Source organism: Macaca thibetana, chromosome 3, assembly GCF_024542745.1.
Source record: "Macaca thibetana thibetana isolate TM-01 chromosome 3, ASM2454274v1, whole genome shotgun sequence".
NCBI lineage: Eukaryota > Metazoa > Chordata > Mammalia > Primates > Cercopithecidae > Macaca > Macaca thibetana.
In genome coordinates this window covers 166,776,475-166,797,518 of record NC_065580.1, presented here as the reverse complement: position 1 = coordinate 166,797,518, position 21,044 = coordinate 166,776,475, and the positions used below count along the sequence as shown (strand labels likewise).

General features: G+C 37.7%; 1 protein-coding gene across 1 annotated transcript; it reads right to left on the bottom strand.

Moving 5' to 3' along the window:
- Positions 1-13,474: 13,474 nt before the first annotated feature.
- LOC126951246 (keratin-associated protein 24-1) lies at positions 13,475-15,112 on the bottom strand. Its single transcript, XM_050785238.1, has one exon. It carries the CDS (start codon positions 15,092-15,094, stop codon positions 14,336-14,338), a length of 759 nt encoding a protein of 252 aa, XP_050641195.1. The 5' UTR covers positions 15,095-15,112; the 3' UTR covers positions 13,475-14,335.
- Positions 15,113-21,044: the final 5,932 nt, after the last annotated feature.

Sequence of the window (21,044 nt, the reverse complement as noted above, 5' to 3'; positions counted from 1 at the left end):
TTCAGTAGTAAAAACAGCAGTTTACTCTTATTTGCTGACTATTTTGTTCTATTTTTCATTTGGTTCAAAAATTGCTGAGGGAAAGGAGTGTTACTTTTGGGATCGCCATCAAACTTAACACAAAAATTCAGATCAATTGTTAAGCAGCAAAAGTCTAAGGCCCTATGGAAACACGCAAGAGTGGTTTGGAAGATATGAAGGCTGTACTATCTAATTTTAGGTCATGTAATTCTGATTTGCTATTTATATTTTATTTGTGTATTGGTTTGCTTTTTTTGTTTGTTCGTTTTGTTTTGTTTTGTTTTTTGAGGTGGAGTTTTGTTCTTGTTGCCAGAGCTGGAGTGCAGTGGTGTGATCTTGGCTCACTGCAACCTTTGCCTCCTGGGTTCAAGCGATTCTCCTGTGTCAGCCTCCCGAGTAGATGAGATTACAGGCGCCTGCCACCACACCCGGCTAATTTTTTGTATTTTTAGTAGAGTCGGGGTTTCATCATATTGGCCAGGCTGGTGTCAAACTTCTGACCTTAGGTGATCCACCCGCCTCAGCCTCCCAAAATGCTGGGATTACAGGCATGAACTACTGTGCCCGACCTAGTTTACTTTTAATAATGGGCCAGTCTTGCTTTTGAAATAGGCATCTTTTATACTGAAATGATATTATAATTCACTAGAAAGAGATTCATTACCATGTGTACCTATTCTAAAACTCACCCAAGAGTTTCTTTGCTCGCGTAGGTATAGGATGGTGACTCATACCATGGACCTTTGAGGCATAATTATAGCAAAAACCTAAAATATTTTCTTCTTTAAGAAAAAAAAACAGTCTTCTGGTCAACTACATATTAAATGCACTTATGATTTTTATAGATGTAGTCTAAAATGGCAAATATATAGCATAAACTCTTAGAGTTAGCTCAGAAGAGCAAAGTTGGTCTGTGATGGTTACGAAGCTATGGTCTGTTTTAAACTTTACTTGTTATGTTCTGTCAACAGGAGGCACTAGAGAGTAACCGTCAGGCAGGAGGAAAAAGGAACTGTTCCTTCTTTGCCTTTCTGTATCTGTTAAGGTCACCCTGGCAATGGCAGTAGGTTCCAGTCTCCCCCTCCCACCTTCTGATTTGAAGAACTAGTCCCATTGAATTCCCACCAGAGAAATCAGCACACTCCAACAGCAGTGCCTCCTTCATAGAGGTCTGGCTCACAGTTCCACAGCATCCCCCTGTTCCGCTATCTGAATTGCGTCTCTCTTCAGAGGTCAGAGTCTCACTCATCTAGAGCTTACTGGATTCTAGCAACCCCGACTTCTTGCCTTTGTCCTGGATCCCACGGGTGAGGCTGCTTCCTGCAATCACTATCCCCATCATCTTGGCATTTCTAATACTTGTCTAACCAATTCTCTATATTAAATTGCCCTGGTTTCTGTTTTCCTGCATGGACTCTGAGCAGTTGCCCAATGCTAGGCATACTATATACATTTAGGAAAAGTTAAAATCCCAAATGGTCTTTCTCCAACCATTCTGGGTCCACAGCTAATACATAACATTCAATATCCAAGTCAGTTCTAGAACACATCAGCATCATCCACTCATCAAATCAGTAGTCATGTGAACAGACTGGTGCTCAGCAGCACTTCTAGAAGTAAAATGTTAAAGAAGAAAGTTCCCAAACAAAAACCCTTGACCATCATACTTATTGCATAGTATCTTTGCAATTAGGGCAAGGGTCAAAAGCCAGCAATATGAACTGGTTTCTGAGAAATAAGCTTAAATTATGTATGCATTCTTTAAAATTGTTTCTCAGATACATTATTTTACAACTAAAGTTGCCTCCAGACAGGAATAATGAGAGAGAAAGAGACAAAGAAAACGGGTGTTTGGGGGTACGGGGCAAAGGAAACAGAACTACGTGTTCTTGCCTTATGTTGAAATTCCATTCTTCAGACTGATTTAGCAACTATAATAAAACTCACTCAGCAGTTTGAAAAACTAAGTAAACATTCTCCTCATTGCTTTTTCTTAGCCTGTAAAAGACTGTAGTTTCTAATGATAATCAATTCATGGAGTCTTCCTCTGCCCGCCATCTCTCCCTGATCAGGTTATATTCTGGTGCCCGGCTATAATCTACTTTTGATCTTCAGCACTCCTTGAGTTTCTAAATATGATGATCTCACCTATCAGCGTGCCTCTCCTTTCTTTGTTTGCATTTGCCTTTTATTTTACGGCTGTAGAAATAAACACATGTTGTTGCTGGATCTTCATATCAGGAAGGGGTATATGACTTGATAAGCTTTCTCACCAGCTGTTGAAAGTAGTCAGATTCCAGCCCAACCAAACTGGAGTTAACATGTTGTTTGCAAAAATGTGTCAGACTTTTTACTATGTTACTCTTTTAAAAGGTTAATAATTGTAGAGTTTAAATGGTTAAGGTTAAGGTGAACCTTATTATTACCTGATTATGATATTTAGTGTCTTTAGTTGTGAAATCAGTTCCATCAGACATGGGCCCAGTGTCTACTGAAAGCTTTAATGATCTGGCCCGAGGCCCAGGCAGATTTTACTAGTACACTTAGGTACATGTGTTTTACAAGAAGGGTGGAGTCTCTGAGTTAAAATGACTGCACTTTGCAGCGTCTCTTCCGAAAATTAACTCATGGAGGAAATTCCGGTCTCCTATGGCGCTTCTGTTTTTTCTTCTTTTGAAACGTAAATTAGCACTAGCCCAAACACAGTGTCTTAAGGAAACATGTAAGTTAGGTATAAAGCTTCCATTGGTAGCTCTTGGCAATTCAGTAATTAAGGTGTAACAAAACTAAATGCATCTCTATTGAGTTAATGGCTTATTTGTGACGTGTAATGAAAATACGCCTGTATCTTTAAAAGACATTCCTGGGCTTGGATGGATTCTGATACACACTCTGGGAAAGGAACATGAGGAAGGAAGGCATAGTTAAACACCATAAAAAAATTTAACAGAGGTTGGGGCCAGGTGTGGTGACTCATGCCTGTAATCCCAACACTTTGGGAGACTGAGGTGGGTGGATAACCTGAGGTCAGGAGTTCGAGACCAGCCTGACCAACATGGAGAAACCCCGTCTCTACTAAAAATACAAAATTAGCTGGGCATGGTGGCACACGCCTGTAATCCCAGCTACTCGGGAGGCGGAGGCAGGAGAATCACTTGAACCCAGGAGGCGGAGGTTGCGGTGACCCAAGATTGTATCATTGCACTCCAGCCTAGACGACAAGAGCAAAACTCTGTGTAAAAACAAAACAACAACAACAATAAAAATAACAGTTTATATCTAGAATGACAGAATCATCATATTTTAGAGGTGTAAGTGTTCATTAAATTCAACCTCCTCTTTTTTTCTGGTAGGGAATCTGAGGTCCAGAGACAAAATATGGCAATATCAGAACTAGAGAATAACCTCCTATTCCCAAGCCCAGTCTCCTTGTGCGACTCTGTGCCCTGTCTCTTGTCTCCAGTCATCTGCCTGACTCAGCTGCAGTGATAGGCATCATCTCCACTTCCCACAAATATGTGTGTGATCCCACAGACCACCAGGCAACTATCCAAATGGCCTTCAGATTTGATGTAGAAAAGTTGAAGGACTGTTCATTTGCAAAAATTCATTGGTTTTATATTTTAAAGACTTAAATGATCCCTGAAATTGCTTTCTTGGTCCCATGTTCTGTCTCAGCATAGCAAAATATATAGGCATCCCTGTGATAGGACACAGACTTCTAAAATCAACACGATGTTTCTAACAACCTTGTTCAATGATATCCTCAACCCTACTTGGTAGTGATCATGAAAACCCTTTGCCTTTAACAGTTTATTTTAGAATATGTTGCATAGTCATTTCTAAAGGTATTTACATGGAGATAAATATGCACCAAGTTTCATGTATGGAGTAAAGTTTCGTAACTGGGTCAACAGATGTTGACAGCATGGAATGATGTTTTGCAATCACTGAAAACAACAGAACTTCAGGGCTTGGGACTCTGGAGTTGAGGTCTCCTTATGCTCTTGATCAGCATAGAACGTGAGCCTACACTGGAATCAGAAGAATAACATTGTGCTCTAATTTAGATTAGAGAAGGATTTGGGGCTGGTTTTGTGTTTGGTTAAACCATCATCACCGAAAATTATTGTTTCTGTGTGTGCTTCCTAGAAATATGTCTCCCAGAATATTTTAAAAGTTTTTATTTTTAGAGACAGGGTCTTGCTCTGTTGCCCAGGCTGGAGTGCAGAGGGGTGCAATTGTAGCTCACTGCAGCCTCGAACTCCTGGACTCAAGTGATCCTCCCATCTCAGCTTTCCCAATAGCTGGGACTGTAGACATATTCATGCCCAGCTAATTTTTATATTCTTTTCTTTTCTTTTTTTTTTTAGAGGTGAAGTCTTACTACTTTGCCCAGGCTGGTCTTCAACTCCTGGCCTGAAGCCATCCTCCCATCTCAGCCTCCCTAGTAGCTGAGATTACAGGCTAAAGCCAACATGACCAGCTCTTCCAAGAGCTGTGTATAATAGTTTCTCTGCCATGGAATAGCTGTGGTTGAGAACACCTTCACTGTGCCTTCACATTCAGGTTGGTTAGATACTTTCTAGACTAATGAGTTCATGCATTCTCTGGAATGAGCAGAGAAATGTTCCCTGAAAACCACTGCAACTATTTTGATCAGATAGAGCTGTCATACCAGGTCCCTGGAATACTTGTGTTTTTATATTATGTTTCTATTAATATTTTATAACACTACTATGGTTTTTTAAATCTAAAAGCAAAGAGAACTGTAGATGTTCTATGCCTCAGGCTGGATTGCACTGTTATGCGTACAATCTCTATTACCTATCTTTCAAGAGAGACAAGAAAAAAAGGAAAATATATGCTGGCTAAGTTCTCTCTTCTTTATCAACAGTCTTCTAAGTTATGGAGATAATATTCTTTATTATGATAATTATGCCCATGTCTTAAACAGATAATTAAAACAGAAAAAGAGCGGTAAATACGTATTTTCAAAAATAGTAGAACTATGACTTCTGGATATATACACAACAAGTTTAAGAATCATGATGAAAAGACATATATGTGTATTCACACACATATATAAGCTCACATACCTATTCACAATTATTCATCAAGTTAGCATAGTTATTGCCTTTATCTGGTTCCAAGAAAATCTTCAAAGAACCCATTAGCTTTAGTAGAAATTCAAACTTTAGTCATCATCCACATTAATGAGTTTATAAGAGATGGAATTCAGAGTCAGATGTGACCTGCCATGGTGAGGAGGCCTGGGGCAGTATGAGATTAATTCATCTCCAGTTTGAGGGTCTTTCTAGTTTACTGGGATGCCAAGGTTATGTGTTTTCAAGTCAATGATTCTCATATGGGGCCAGGAAGGGGAGTTGCTGGAAAATGCTTAACAAACCTCCTCCCTGCCCCTTCCTTTCCTTTTACAGGCTTTCCCTTCTCTTCCTTTTCCCATTCCTCTTTATCTCCACCCCATCTCCTTCTCTCTTCTTGTTGATGGTGGTGGTCCATGCTGTGTGTTCCAAGCCGGAAATTAAGAGCACTCTTGACTAAAGTCATACCTTTTTCTTTGAAAATTTACCTATTTGTTTATTCCTATTCTAGACTATTTCTCTCAAATTCAGGCAAGATCAGGAGTACAAATTCTAAATTTTATAAGGTTCCTCCCCCAAATTTTAGTTCTGTTTGGAACCAGTTCTTAAATATTTTAATTTGTAGATATTGCCTCCATGTGAGACATTCTCACATGCCATCTTGCTCTATGTATTGTGGAATGAAAATTTATGTAATTCAGTACTTCAGGCAAATGTTCTTTCCCAGAGGGATAGGCTACCTATGGCCAGGCACAGTGGCTCACACCTGTAATACCTGCTTTAGGGGGTCAATGTGGTGGGATTAATTGAGGCCGAAGTTGCAGATCAGCTCTTCAAAGTAGACCCCTTCTCTGCATAATAATAATAACAAAAATAAGCCAATTGTGGTGGTGCACACCTGTGGTCACAGCTACCCAGGGGGCTGAGGCTGCAGGATTGTTGAACCCGAAGAGTTTTAAGCTACAGTGAGCTATGATTGTGACACTGCACTCCAGCCTGGGAGACAGAGCAAGATCCTGCTCTAAAAAAATAAAAAATAAAGATTACATATGCTGGGCACAAATTGTTCCTGGCATCTTTCCTTTAGTTTCCTAACTTAAGGCATCAAATGGAGTGTAGATGGCACAATCTGATGTTGGAGTACCAATGCTGAGATGTAGGAAGATTGTAATACTTTCATTGGGCCCAAAATATTTTTACTCTCCTTATATACTTTTCGTTTCATCATCTATTGCTTCTCCTCATAACATTACACTAAAAAAATAAGTAAAATAAGGGTATGTCTGCATTCTATGAAATAAATGTCTTCCATTTCAAGTTCAATTTGCTTCCTAAGTGTGGTAACAATAGAAGAAAGCCCTAATGGGAGGGAGTGATGTCATCTGATTTACTTTACACCATGAACTCCTTTTCAAATAAATGCAGACTGGTTGTACCCTCACAATACAAATCTTCATTAATTTAGTTATTTACTAGTTACTTACTGCTAGACAATCTTCCCTTAAATGATAGGTAGTGTGACCTATTTTAGGAAGCACTGTTTTGGGTCCGGAGAAACCACTCTTTGTTACTAACTGGGTTCTGAACACTCTGAAATGGCAAAAAGTTGCAGGCAGAGAACACATATGTCACCTTTCTTTTTGACAGTAGAATTAGATGTGTTAAAACAAATGGCTTTGCCAACACTAAACCCTAGAATCAGACAGAGTTACCCATATCAGGGTAGCATGGGTCCAGGAGAAGTTCCCTAAGATGGGAAAAGTATTGGGACTGGACAGCCTGTGGGCAATCTGCACATGAAAAAAAAAAAAAGGATTCCCAAGATGGGGAGGGTCAGGGATAAAAGGCACATGGCCAGTTATTCTTCCTGTATATATCAATCATAAAGGTGTCTTCACCTCTCCAGAGGCTGAGTGAATAAAGGGTTAGAGAGAGGTCAGAAGAATATTTAGGGGAAAGTCATTCCTCATAGGAAACAGTAGTGAGAAAAAAGCCCTTTTAGTACCCTACACTACTACAACAAAAATAATTTAGATTCAGGCTCTAGCTTCCTAACAACTAGCTCTAAAACCTTGGATTGTGGTTCTCAATCACATCCTCTATAGAAAAAAAGGCTGTAGAGTTGGTGAATTTTAGGGCCTCTTCACTTTTATAATATAACAAAAAATACTGTCATTTGTCATTTGTTGAGCACTAGTCCCAGGCACTGTCAGAGCATCTTACACTCTCCTTTATTTAATTCTCAGAAAGTCCATCACTCTATAAAAATCCAGAGCATTAAATGGTGGTTTATGCTATACAACTTAAGTAGAATAGTCAGGATTGCAACTCAAGGTCAATGAGTCACTCTGCTCTGCTCATGAAATGTGAATTAAGGTGCCACACACAATAGATGAAGAAAGAAGCACTTGGTATCCTGGTATTTTTCTTTGAGTCTGTCAGCCACCAAATATTTCTCAAAATTACTCGAGATTTATATTACAACCAGCTATTGTAGTACAAAGTAGAAATCCGATGTCTTCCCCAATCTGAGAGGAAAGAGCTCAGAAACGACTCCTACCTATTAGAGATTACTGAGTAAAGCTGCAAATTGATGAAAAAGACTAGCCTCTGCAGTAATACGTCCCCAGTGCCTTCATTCTAGGTGAAAAATGATTCACCTTAAAAAGTCATAACTGTGACAATAATAATCGTCATTATCATAGTTGTTTCCTGAAAGACAGAATTCTGGACTTAAAATCTTTATTTTTTCTATTTTGAATGAAACCATTCTGGATTGAGAATATTTATTCTTTAGATAAAGAAACTTTAACATAATTCTTTGCATTAAATAGCAGAATCTGAATTTAAATTTGGGAATAGTATATTTTTGATTTAAAAAAATAAGAAAATTACTTTCTACTTTTGAATAATTTTTCCTTTAAATATGTGAGACCCTAGAGTTTGAGGCAGTGAACAGCTGCATCATCTAGAGTTTCCTGGATTCCAAACTGTAAGACACAGAAAACAAAGGTGAGAGCTGAGCTTTAAATGCTCTTCTGATTTGTCAGTGACCTGACTGTAGATACACAGCTTGGGGACTCGCTGAGTCCTGTCAATCAGATTAAACTCACAGACCAAAAAAAAACAAGCACCATGGGCATAATGAGTAGTTGAAGACAGGAAACATTTTGTTAGATCAGCTCTGAGACAACACCTATGCACATCTGATCAAGAATTCAGTTTGCTTCTGATTCCAATTCTGCAGTCATCTAGAAACCATGAGTCCAGCTAGCACTGATATAAGTGGAAATTTTAACATGGACAGTACAGTACTGGGAGTTATAGATAGAGTTCCATGATCTTGGAATATTGTCTCATAATGCTGGGAGTGGCCGTATGGTTAATTGAACTGTCATGTGAGACCTCTGCTCATTAAGGGCCTCCTGGTAGGTGGAAACTATTTTCCTTTAGTGAATCACATGTAGCACACTAACTGTATGATGAGAAATTTGTTAGGCACCTTGTGATGAACTCAAAGAAAAAGAAAAAAATTAAGAAACTCAATGGAAGCAGGGTGCGGTGGCTCAGGCCTGTAATCCCAGCAGCTTGGGAGGCCGAGGCAGGCGATCACTTGAGGTCAGTAGTTTGAGACCAGCCTGGTCAAAATGGCAAAACCCCGTCTCTACTAAAGCTATAAAAATTAGCCAGGCCTGGTTGTGTGTGCCTGTGCTCCCAGCTACTTGAGAGGCTGAGGCAGGAGAATCACTTGAACCTGGGAGGTGGAGGTTGCAGTGAGCCAAGATCATGCCACCGCACTCCAGCCTGGGCAACAGAGCAAGAGTCTGTCTAAAAAAAAAAAAAAACTAAATGGAACAAAGAAGTTTCCTTGGCTTAGAAAATATGTAGACTCAATATATCAATCAGAAAATATATTCTATGAAAGAAGGGTTCAGAAAGATAGTGGTCAGTAATACAGTTTCAACATAGCAGGCAGAAATAAACATGAAAATTATGCTCTACATTAATGCTTTTCATAGCATGCCAAATATAGTAGCTTTATCAACTCTTTAAACTATGTTATAGAGTAAATTGTTAGTCATCTAAACATAAACTGTCTTGCATATACATTAAAACAGATTTTCATGGTTAAGTAGATTGTGCATTAAATAAATTCTAGGGTAGGGTTTTGTTTGATTCATACATTTGGGACAGAAGGTACCCATTTATTTCGTTTTCTTGCACTTCTTTCTCTGTTGTCTATAAAAGTGAGGGGGGTATGCCTAAGAAACACCTGGATGCTTACAGCTCCTTATAGCTCATATTTGGACTTGTAAAATTTTTACAGCTGTGAAAAGTGATACTTCAGTTTATAATCAGGGTTTGTTTCTTACAAAACAAATGAAAATTAGGTGGTTATCTTTTATTTAGGAGGCGGAAAATTTAGGTCAACTATGCAGTGAAATTTACAGGAAAAGAAGTTTAAGTTGTGTATTTTTAAACATATGTAAAACAGCGTGGCTGATTTCTTGTCACTGGAGCTATGGACTCAGTGTGTTGTTTACTAAGGATATTCTTTGTCTAAATAAAATTTAACTAAAATTGAATCAGACAGACACATACGAAACCTCACATTCTATGGCTTTCTAGAAGTCTATGTGCTGTACAGGACTGATGCCTATTTCATTTTGTTATTCAACATTTTTATTAAAGTAGTTTGGAGAATGTTTTTGACTCTAGCAATTCCTAGAATGGGACCAACTTTATTTCTCAGGACTTCTATTTTTCTAAATTTTAAAAATTAATTGCTCATCAAAACATAATTGTTAAATCTAAAAATCACTTTAAGATTCTAGAACTAGAAATACCATTTGACCCAGTAATCCAATTACCGGGTATACACCCCAAGGGTTATAAATCATTCTACTATAAAGACACATGCACACCTATGTTTATTGTGGCACTATTCACAATAGCAAAGACTTGGAACCAACCCAAATGTCTAGCAATGATAGACTGGATAAAGAAAATGTAGCACATATACACCATGGAATACTATGCAGCCATAAGAAAGGATGAGTTTGTGTCTTTTGCAGAGACATGGATGAAGCTGGAAACCATCATTCTCAGCAAACTAACACAAGAACAGAAAATCAAACACCTCATGTTCTCATTCATAAGTGGGAGTTGAACAATGAGAACACAAGGACACAGAGAGGGGAATACCACACACTGGGGCCTGTTGGGGAGTTGGGGGGTAGGGGAGGGATAGCATTAGGAGAAATACCTAATGTAGGTGATGGGTTGATGGGTGCAGCAAACCACCATGGCATGTATATGGTTATGTAACAAACCTGCATGTTCTGCACATGTACCCCAGAACTTAAAGTATATTAAAAAAAAAAAATCTCCAATCCTCATTTCCAAAACTTCTCCAAAGCTAACAATTTTTACGTAGATGTGTTTTTGTAAAGCTATTTATTCTCTCTATATATGTACACACACATATATACTATAATATACAAATGTATATTACATAAAGAAATGTTTGTTTATTTGCAAGTGGTTAAACATAAAATATGCCACTCTACATAGTTTTATAGATCTAATTTGTTAATTTTGTAATTTTTGTCATATTAATTTATATGGATCTATACCACCTTTTTATCTGTTGTAAAATATTTATTCATATGACTATATTATAATTTATAGTCTCCAATTGATGGACTTTTTCATTGTTCTCAATATTTCAGTGTCCAGGTGGTGCTGATGTGAATATTGTAGAACTTGAAAGAATGTTTAGGTAGAAGGGACTTTAAGAAGTGAATTTACCTTGTCATAAAGTGTGGGTATTTTAAATATTCACATATATAGTGGCTCTGTCAAATTCCATTTCCATCTGCAGTATGTGAATATATTTTTAAGTTGCCATATGACTAACTTTAAAAAAGTTTGCCAAATGGATGATGAAAAATAATATTCTGGTGTATTGTTCAACCTATTACTGAGGTTGAACACTTTTTAATATTTTTATTAAATCATTTTTTGTTAGTAATTGCTTATATACTTTGCTTATTTTCTATTGACTCATTTGTTCTCTTTTTTTCTTTCTTTTTTTTTTTTGAGATTCACTCTGTCACCAGGCTGGAGTGCAGTGGCGCGATCTCAGCTCACTGCACCCTCCGCCTCCCGGGTTCAAGCGATTCTCTTGCCTCAGTCTCCTGAGTAGCTGGGACTACAGGCATGCGCCGCCACGCCCAGCTAAGTTTTATATTTTTAGTAGAGATGGGATTTCACCATGTTGGTCAGGATAGTCTTTTAATTTGTAGGAGTTCTTGAATATTTTGGATAGTAATTTTATGGTACATATTGTATACATTATCTCTAAATCTGGCTTTTTTCCCCTATGCTTTGTTGCTAGCTTGATTTTCTCATTAATAGACTATTTTTGTAGGCTTAATATTTACAGAAACATTGAGTGGAAAGTATATGGTGTTCCGGTGGGCATTATCATCCCCCCATCCCTATACATGCTCTTGCTTTATTTTTAATTTCTTCGTGATATATCTCATATGAGCTTTTCATTTTGATGTAGCCATATTTGCTAATCTTTTATTTTACAATTATTGTTTGTTTGTTTGTACTTACTTGAAAAAAATCTTTCTTATCCAAGCTCTTTAAGGTAATGTCTTATATTTTCTCTTTTTTATTTTAGACCTTTTTTCTCTACTTAAATTTAACTACACCTCTTTTCAAATTTGCCTGTCACCTCACACCCTTTTTTCCATTGAGTACTCATACCCTAGTTACCTTACCATTCAGATGTCACTTCCATGCCATTTCTTCTCCTGAGTGTTCTCTTGTTCTTCAGGTTAGGAGCAATCTTCTTGCCTGCCAGAGAGTCTTGCAAAAAAAAAAAAAAAAAGTAACTTTCTTTTCTTCCCTTGAAGTTTTTACATTGTACTTAAAATAGTCAAGACAGTATTATGTTTGTTTCAGTATATTACTCTTCTGAATAGCTCTTGAGAACAGGATCTATAGATCTTGATATCTCCAAAGAGTCCTACTCAGTGTCTCAAAGAATAGGTTTACCATTAACTTTTGTAAAGAGAAAAAAAAAATGTATGTTTAGTTTGGACAACTGAATGCTCATCTGGGATACATGGTAATTATTTCCAAATACTTGAACACCTATTCTAGGTTAAAGGAATTGAAGTGGTCCTATATGGTCAATAGATCATTGCTAAAGGCAACTATACAGTATTTTTCTCAACATGAAGAAGAAATTTTCAGCAAATAGAATTCTCTGAAAATTGAACGAACTCACAAAGGAGTGACTTGATTATTCTCAGACATGTTCAAGCAGAAACAGTGCATTAATATTTCTTCTAAAGCCCTTTGTACACACATATTCCTACTGAAGGAATGAGTGATATATTAGCTCTATTTATATGCTTCATGAGTTTTAATTTTGGACATTGACTCTTGATATTGGAGATTCTTCCCCATCTTTCCAGACTTCGGTTACACCCATCTCTGGGGATCATTTTATTTTTCTTTAAACATGATTTGTTTTTTATTTACAAAAATGCTTGGGATGTTTATCATGTTGTTTTCACCACTCAGATGATTTTATTTTTATTTTTTGGATAATAACTTATAGAGGTTAAATCACTTCTAGGAGGTTCAATATTAATTTAACTGCTGAAACCTTATCTACAAAACCAATGAATACACATACTGTGCTGAGAAACAAACATGTATTTAATACTCTATGTACTCTTTATTAAATTGATTTGTTTTATAAATGTTTCCAAATTTCTGTATATCAATATTATTGTAGACATTCTAGTTGAGATAACCATAATATGTTTAAAACAGAACAAAACAAGTCAGAAGCTTATGATTCCATATTGTACTTTTTTTTTTTTTTTTTTTGAGACTGAGTTTCACTCTTGTAACTCAGGCTGTAGTGCAGTGGCACAATCTCGACTCATTGCAACCTCCGCCTCCTGGGTTCAAGAGATTCTACCACCTCAACTTCCCAAGTAGCTGGGATTACAGGCATATACCACCACGCCCGGCCAATTTTTGTGTGTGTGTGTGTGCGTTTAGTAGAGACGGGGTTTCACCATGTTGGTAAGGTTGGTCTCGAACTCCTGATCTTAGGTGATACACCCCCGCCCTTGGCCTCCCGAAGTGCTTGGATTACAGGCACGAGCCACCACGTCCGGCCCCTTCTTTGTATTTTAAATTTAGACTCTAAACTAAATGGCAGGAAAGCAGCATTTTGACAACGCTATGTATATTGCCCAGAACATGGATGAAATTTTAGTAAATGTGAAATAAAGCATAAGGAAAGCCATTACTTCCAGTCAGAAATTTGTTTATTAACTAAGAACGAGGACATATTCCAGAGTCATAATGCAATAAATCAGCAAGGCAGGATAATAGGAGAATCCTGAACATAGATTAAACGTAATTGTAAAGAGTCTCTAACAGTATTTGTTCTGCTTTCAACAAACAATCTTCATGCTTTAGCTAATTCTGAGGCTTTTTCTTAGGCATGGAGAACAAAAGCTGAGTACCAGTGAATCTTGTTTTATGGCTTCTCTGGAAGAGAAGATTTGCTGAAGGCTTCTCTTTTTGAGCTCTAGTCACCACTGCTAGTTGCCTGTTCTTACAATCAGTCAATAAGAAAAGGATGAAATAGTTCAACTTATTATGCTCAAGATACTGTTATCTCTCAGCTTATTAGCAACGTGCTAGTTAGGTAGTTGACAAAAATATTAATGAAAAGCAAAGCCATCCGAACGAACTTGCATGCTGGAATCTGCAGTCAAACCATGGAGGTCCCATTTCATCAGGAAAGGTAGGTGATAATCACACTGTCAGACAAGGAACAGTGACAGCCAAAGTAAGAAAGCTGGTGATGGCTGTACTTCAAATGCAGTCTCTTTGGTAAGTCCATTGTGATAAATCTCCGAAATAACGATGTTACCTTCAGGGTCAGCTTTTAGTACAAAGAGCAATAACAGAACAACAGAAAAAAAGAAAAGCTAGCAGGTGATACTGGCTGTGGTTAATAAGCCTGGGAGCTATATTTGAACTTAATGTAACGAGATTCTTAGGCCGAATAAAGAGATTCAGCAGAAAATTAGACATTCTACTACTTAGTAGAATCTTCCCCACTGGGCAATTTCCAGTTGCTTATAAATTCTGTAAGTTGGTCAAAAGCATTTCAGAGGTCTGCTACCACTGCATAAATACCTCAGAGGTGGAAAGGTACTGGGTATACAGCTCAGAGACCTGAAGCTTCTAGATAAATAGCTCAGTGGTCGGCAGCTCGTAGGCCTGTAGCTCGTATAGTGATAATTGCTCATTAAATAGTTTTGGGGTTGCCAGCTGTTGGAAGTATAACATAATGGTGAGACGTAGCTGGGTATGAAGCAAGGATTTTGGTAGCTTTTATACCCCAAAGTACTCAATCTGCAGTGGTTTGGAGTTTGGAAACTCTTGGATGAGCAGTTAAGCTGTCCAAAGCAGTTGGAACCATTGTAGAGGGTTTGGCAGGCTTTGGATGCACTTTGAGTGGGTGTGTGGCAATTGCATACATACCCGTTGGTCTGAGTGCATGGGCTGCAGCTGGGGCTGGGTTTGATGTTGGTAGTTTCACAGACACTGAAGACTTGGCCTGCTGATGGGGAGTTGCAGGGCACAGAGGAGTTTGATGGGTCACAACCAGTGGTGCTGCAGGTCTTGGGCTCACAGCTGGGAGATTCGCAGGTTGGTGCTTCACCGTAGGATTCTTGGCAGTAATCCAGGAGCCAGAGATTTCCTTGGTAGCTACTGGGTAAGTAGTGTCCACAGGCAGGGCTTAAATCATTGGAGCTAAGAGTAACAGAAGAAGTCACTGGGATATAACAGTGAGTTCGATATGATGTACAGACCCCAGGATAGCCTGGAGTAGACATGGAGCCTGTATACATGCTCAGTGGTTGCTGTGCAGTGTGGCTGTGACCTAAAGACGTTTTATACCTTCCCTGGTGATTGTCAGAAGCCTCTCCAGACTCTTCCTTCTCTCTGCTTGGGGCGAAAACACAGCAACATCTCATTAGTGTGTTGGTTAGCCACAGAGGCTAATGTTTTCACACGTGTAAAAATAAGTTTCTTTTAATTCTTCAAAGTATCCATAATCACCACTTTGACAATCACCCATCACTCATCATCTGTAGACCATACCTTCAACAAATAGTGATTTTCACGTTAATAGGCAAACTCTCATCTGTCAATCAGAGGTTAACAAGAGTTCATGTGTCTATGGGCTTCTGCAACATGGTTATTTAAAGGTTCACAAGGACTCAACTAAAGCAAGGAACCTGTATTTTTCCACTCTGTTAACTATTGGAAAACACTGAAGGACTTAATCATATGCTCTGAAATAAGCCAAGTAGTTTGTCTGTCTCCACGTGGTTCTTCAAAAGCAGGCATTGACCTTTCAAGAATCAGTCTCTCCAAATATGTACTAGACTCTTACCTGTGCAGGGCCATATACTGGTAACAGCTTCTCATGTAATGTATTAGGAGAAGTCCACGGGTAAGACTCACAGCAATACTTGGGACACTTGGTGACCTACACCAGGCTAAAAATGAACTTGTTCCCAGGAGGCATTTGTTGCTAAGCAACCAAGACTTCTGTTAAATCCCTTCTTAAAGAGTGTCTGCAATGTGTGCTATCAAATAAACCCAGTTTTGCAAGATTATACCTTCCTAATTGACTAAGGTTACAAATCACGTGTTCCATTGCCTGCTGTAAACCCCAATTGTCGTCAGATGTAAACATTTTTCCCATTTTTCCCCAAATAAGTTATCTTATTCTTCATTTGCTTTCTTTTGCATCTACACTTTATTTTACTCCTGTGTTGAAAAATGCAGTTATTTTTAGTTTATGTCAACAAAAGGAAATAACTGTTTAAAAGTTTTATCTGAATAAACTGTGTAGTTCTTATGAGCACTGTATATATTAAATAGCACTTTTTACTACTCAGGGTGAAGGCTAAATAATTTTTTTAAAGATTTTAATTTAAACTGAAGAATTGAAATTTTGTTCTTCAAAATATAAAATTATAATTTATATTTCCAGCCGCCATTGAATTGGAAACAGCAATGCATTTATTAACAGTGAAGAATTCAGACAGAGAATAGAACAGACTTCTGGTAGGATCAGCTATAGGGATAGTTTTAAAAATTAACTCTCATTGTAGCAAACTATGAGATTTCTCTCACTGTTTTTGGTTACTTTTCAGTTAGATTTTTCAAATGCACACCCATTTAAACCTACAGATACTCTCTTTTTAAAAAAAATCTCCATTTTCTCAGTGCTTTTCTCAGTATATTTATTCTGTAAGTTGACAAGCAATTCTGTATTAAACATGTTTTGCTGCCTTCTGCAGTTTCTCTCAGGTGACAAAGGCCACAATCATGAAACCATATTTCCAGCAAATTGTTTGGCTCCAGGGAGCCTTGGGATTTTGTGCAGAAAATGTTAGTCCTGAGGCAGGCAAAATAGGAAAGAAGATACATAGACAGTTAGTTGATGGCCAACTGTCTGCTACATTACTGAGCTCCAGCGATACACAGAAAAGCCAGAGGTTGATGAAGCTTTATTTCTACGCTTCTCTATTGTATCATTGTTGCCTCTAGTCTTTTTTTTTCTTAGGCATCCTTGAAGCAGGTTTGAGGGCTAACACCATTAACAAACACAGAATGAGTTAAGTCAATTACCTGTAAATCTCACATTCTTCCCTTCCATCTTAAAATTAAATAGTGAGGTATTTTGAATTAATTTTATTCACACAGGTGGAAGTCAAAAAAATAATGTGGAACATCATATGGCATGACCAATATTCAAAGCATGAGCCATTACAACATATTTAAATTGATTTCGGTATGATAATATTCTAAACATATAAACAATGAGATTTCAGAAAGCAACCCTAGCTCGCCTCCTCTCATTTGCTTTTAGGTTTCATCTCCTTCCTTACTCAGAATATCACACACCTATGGAATCATCACCCCATCCCATTCACGCCATCATTTTCTGTACGTGATACTTCTGCAGAATTGTCTCCTAATCTCAACTTTTGAAAGAGATGGAGCACACTGCATCAGAAATACAGCAAAATATAGCAAATACCAGCTTCATAGCGATGGCAGGCTTGAATAGAAAATAAACACCACTGTCGCTTGAGTGGCATTGTGGTCTGAAGGCTTTGGAGAGGCATATGCAGTTCTCTGTTTTCACTTAACTCCTAAAATAATGTTTTCTTCCATTAATTTCCCTGTTATTAGTATTTGTTGTGTGCGGAAGGCTAAATAATGTACCCACCCAAGAGGCCCGCTTTCTCGTACTGGGAAATCTGTGAATGCTACGTGACATGGCAAAAAGGGACTATGCAGGTGTGACTAAATTAAGGATCTTGAAGTGGATTATCTGGGTGGGCCTGATGTAATTTCCAGACAATATGAGGATGGAAACAGAGTTTGGAATGACGTGGCCACAAGCTAAGGAATGTCAGCAATCGTTATAATCCAAAAAAGTAGGGAACGGATTTCTTCCTGGGGATTGCAGGAGGAATCAGCACTGTGGATAACTTCGCTTTAGGTTGGTGAAGCAGATTTTGGACTATTAGCCTCTAGAACTGTAAGCAAATGCACTCTTGTTTATGCCTTTCCACTGAGTTTGTGGTAAGTTGTTACGGCTGTCACAGGAAATAAATACACTATGCCAGAAAAGTATAGGAAAATACAATAGATAGTCCTTACGTAGTTTGAGAAGTTTGTGCTCTGTGTTCAGGGAAAGTTTAAGATGTAAGGAATAAGCTTTCTAGCCATCAGATAATTCAGAGAGATACCAATACTGTCTGGAATAAGCAACAAACTTCTTGTATCTAATGAGCCAGTAGATTCCTTTCCTCATTAAAAGAGAGTTATGGAACTCTTTCCCAGTTTTATCCAAAGGTTAAAAATCCTTTAGGGTAAACAGAAGATCAAAGAAAGCTAAATTTTCCAGTAAATGGCCCTTAAACAAAATAATAGAGGACACTTTCCTAGTCTTTTAGGTCAAACAAAATTTTATACTCCCTTTTGCTACTATATATGCAATAATGTATTTTTCCACTTGCCAAAATGGTGTTAAATTAGGCAAAACTGATCTTATGATTGAAAAAGCAAAATGTTTGTGAATCCATACTTATATAACAATTGAATTGCAAATATTGAGTCAAAAAGATTCTTAAATTTAGCGTTGGTAACCTAAAATGTTGGTTACTTGCTGTTTACAAGTAGCATTTATATTGCAGTAAATGTAATGCAGCATTTACATTGTTGGCTTAATAGATTATTAGTGGTTTAAAAAGCTGAAGAACAGATGAGAAATATAAAAATTTTTAAGAGACAAAAAAATGAAGGTAAAGCATTTAAAAATGATAACACAAATGAGTGGAAAGATAGGAATTTTCATGTTTAAATTCAGGGAAACATGGTATATATGTAATGAAATACAGCTGTAGTAAAAGTTAAACATTTTTAAATGGAACTGTCAGGATTGTGCCCTAATGAGTTATGCATTACTTTCTCGCTGACTACCATTTAAATGTATTTATTAGCATGTACCTTTGGAAAATTGTTCTCTCTCAGTACATCAGTATCTTCTTACATAAAACTGGAGCTAATAGCATGTACTTTGCAGGACTTTCCTGCAGATGCAATGAGATAATAAATATGAAAATACCTAGAAAAGTGCAATGGACATAGTAGATACAAATTAAATCTTTTCTTTCTAATTTTCTAAAGCTCCACTTTAGGGAATTCCAGTCACCAATTAAACTAAAAAAATATTATTCACAATTTACTTTGATGTTGTAAACACATAATCCTACAATAATCATTGTGTCCTCTAAAAGTAAATGCTAAAATTGAACAATTCTACCTTGTGTAGTTAAGAAAAACGACTTGCTTGACAACAGATTACTAATGACTCCTCTTGTATAACTCATATCCTTCAGTGCCATATATCATTAGCTAGTTCCTGGAAGCTGCATATGCATTGCTAGCAATAAAGGCTCAATGCTCAAATTCCCTGGATACTAATCCTGTTTCTGATGCTCAGTTTAACTACCATGTGCTTCTGTAACTTAATTTCCACATCTTCAAAATAAAGTTAATAGTAGTATTTGCTCCATAGGTGGCTATGAGAATTAAATAGGTAGCTGTGAGAATTAATAGTAGTATTTGCGGCCGGGTGCGGTGGCTCAAGCCTGTAATCCCAGCACTTTGGGAGGCCGAGACGGGCGGATCACGAGGTCAGGAGATCGAGACCATCCTGGCTGACACGGTGAAACCCCGTCTCTACTTTAAAAATACAAAAAACTAGCCGGGCGAGGTGGCGGCGCCTGTAGTCCCAGCTACTCGGGAGGCTGAGGCAGGAGAATGGCGTGAACCCGGGAGGCGGAGCTTGCAGTGAGCTGAGATCCGGCCACTGCACTCCAGCCTGGGCGGCAGAGCGAGACTCCGTCTCAAAAAAAAAAAAAAAAAAAATAGTAGTATTTGCTCCATAGGTGGCTGTATTTATTGAATTAAATAAATACTACTAATAGTAGTATTCATTCAATAGGTAGGTGTGAGAGTTGGTCAAGCACAGCATAGGAAATACAGTTTTGTGTAGCTGATGTTTTGATGTCAACCTTTATCATTATCATCAGCCTATAATGTTTGTTAGTATTATTATTTTTTATTGTCATTATTGGATCTCATCTAAAACCCGCTGCATTTTGTATGTGTACATCAAAAGCAAGAAGAAAGATAGAAAAAAGAAAGAAGGAAGGAAGCAAGAAAGGATGAGATGAAAGGAGGGAAGAAGGAAGGGAGAGAGAGAAGAAGGAAGGAGGGAGGGAGGAAAAATGGAAGGAGAGAGAGAGGAAGGGAGGAAGGAAGGAAGGAAGGAAGGAAGCAAGAAAGGAAGGAAGGAAGGAAGGAAGGAAGGAAAAACAGAAGGAAAAATCATGCCAGAATAGCCTGTTTTAGGCTAGGTAACTTGCTATGATGTGTATAAATTATATGTTGATCTTAGAAATTAAATTTGGAGGAATTGAATAAGTTGAAGGCATTTACCACCATTTACCTGGGAAATAAGGATCCCAGAGAGGGCATACCCCATAAGGGTACACACCATTAAAGTTAGTCCACCTAGAGAGAAAAGCTGGGCAGGGGCTGTGGCTGAGAGGAAATAGTTTTATTTGAAGTTTAGATTTGTTATTCTAGAGTTGAAGATTATGGTCACCAAGCAATTGACAACTTCCAAGTGGCTTCTAGATTAGTCAAAACCTGAATGAATAAAAATAGAGATAGTATGAAAGATAAAGAAAAGTCTTTGAAATATAACTTATGTGGGTCTTCGGGCAAGTTTCTTGACCTATTTGAATTTTCTTATCTGTAACAATCGGGATAATAGTATCTTTTCATATGTGCATTGGAAGATTATTGATCATGTAGTGGTATGCCCAGTCCATTGAAGATGATCAATATGGTGGAATAGTTACTGGAATATGAGCAGTTGCTTGTAAGAAGAACAAGTTCCCAGTGAGTAGGTGGAATAGCTGAATTAATTAGTTACATACATATAACAGAGAAACAGGTTCAAAGTAATAACAATTTTCTCTATGCAAGGATCCATGGGAGGGCACGGGGTAGGACTTAAGTTTAGTTCAAGAAGAAAAAATATTGTGCTGTCTATTGTACAGAACTAAAATTTATGTAACCCCTTTGTGCTTAATCTTGTGGGGCAGACTGGGCATTGTAACTTGCTCTGTTCAATGGTAATTTAGAAGACATATGTAGTGCTGATGAGCAATTAATTTTCCTTACTATTTTCCCTCTGCC

Bases quoted from the DNA above. Each gene is read 5' to 3' on its own strand.
- LOC126951246 (XM_050785238.1), bottom strand. From the start codon at position 15,094: ATGTATACAGGCTCCATGTCTACTCCAGGCTATCCTGGGGTCTGTACA.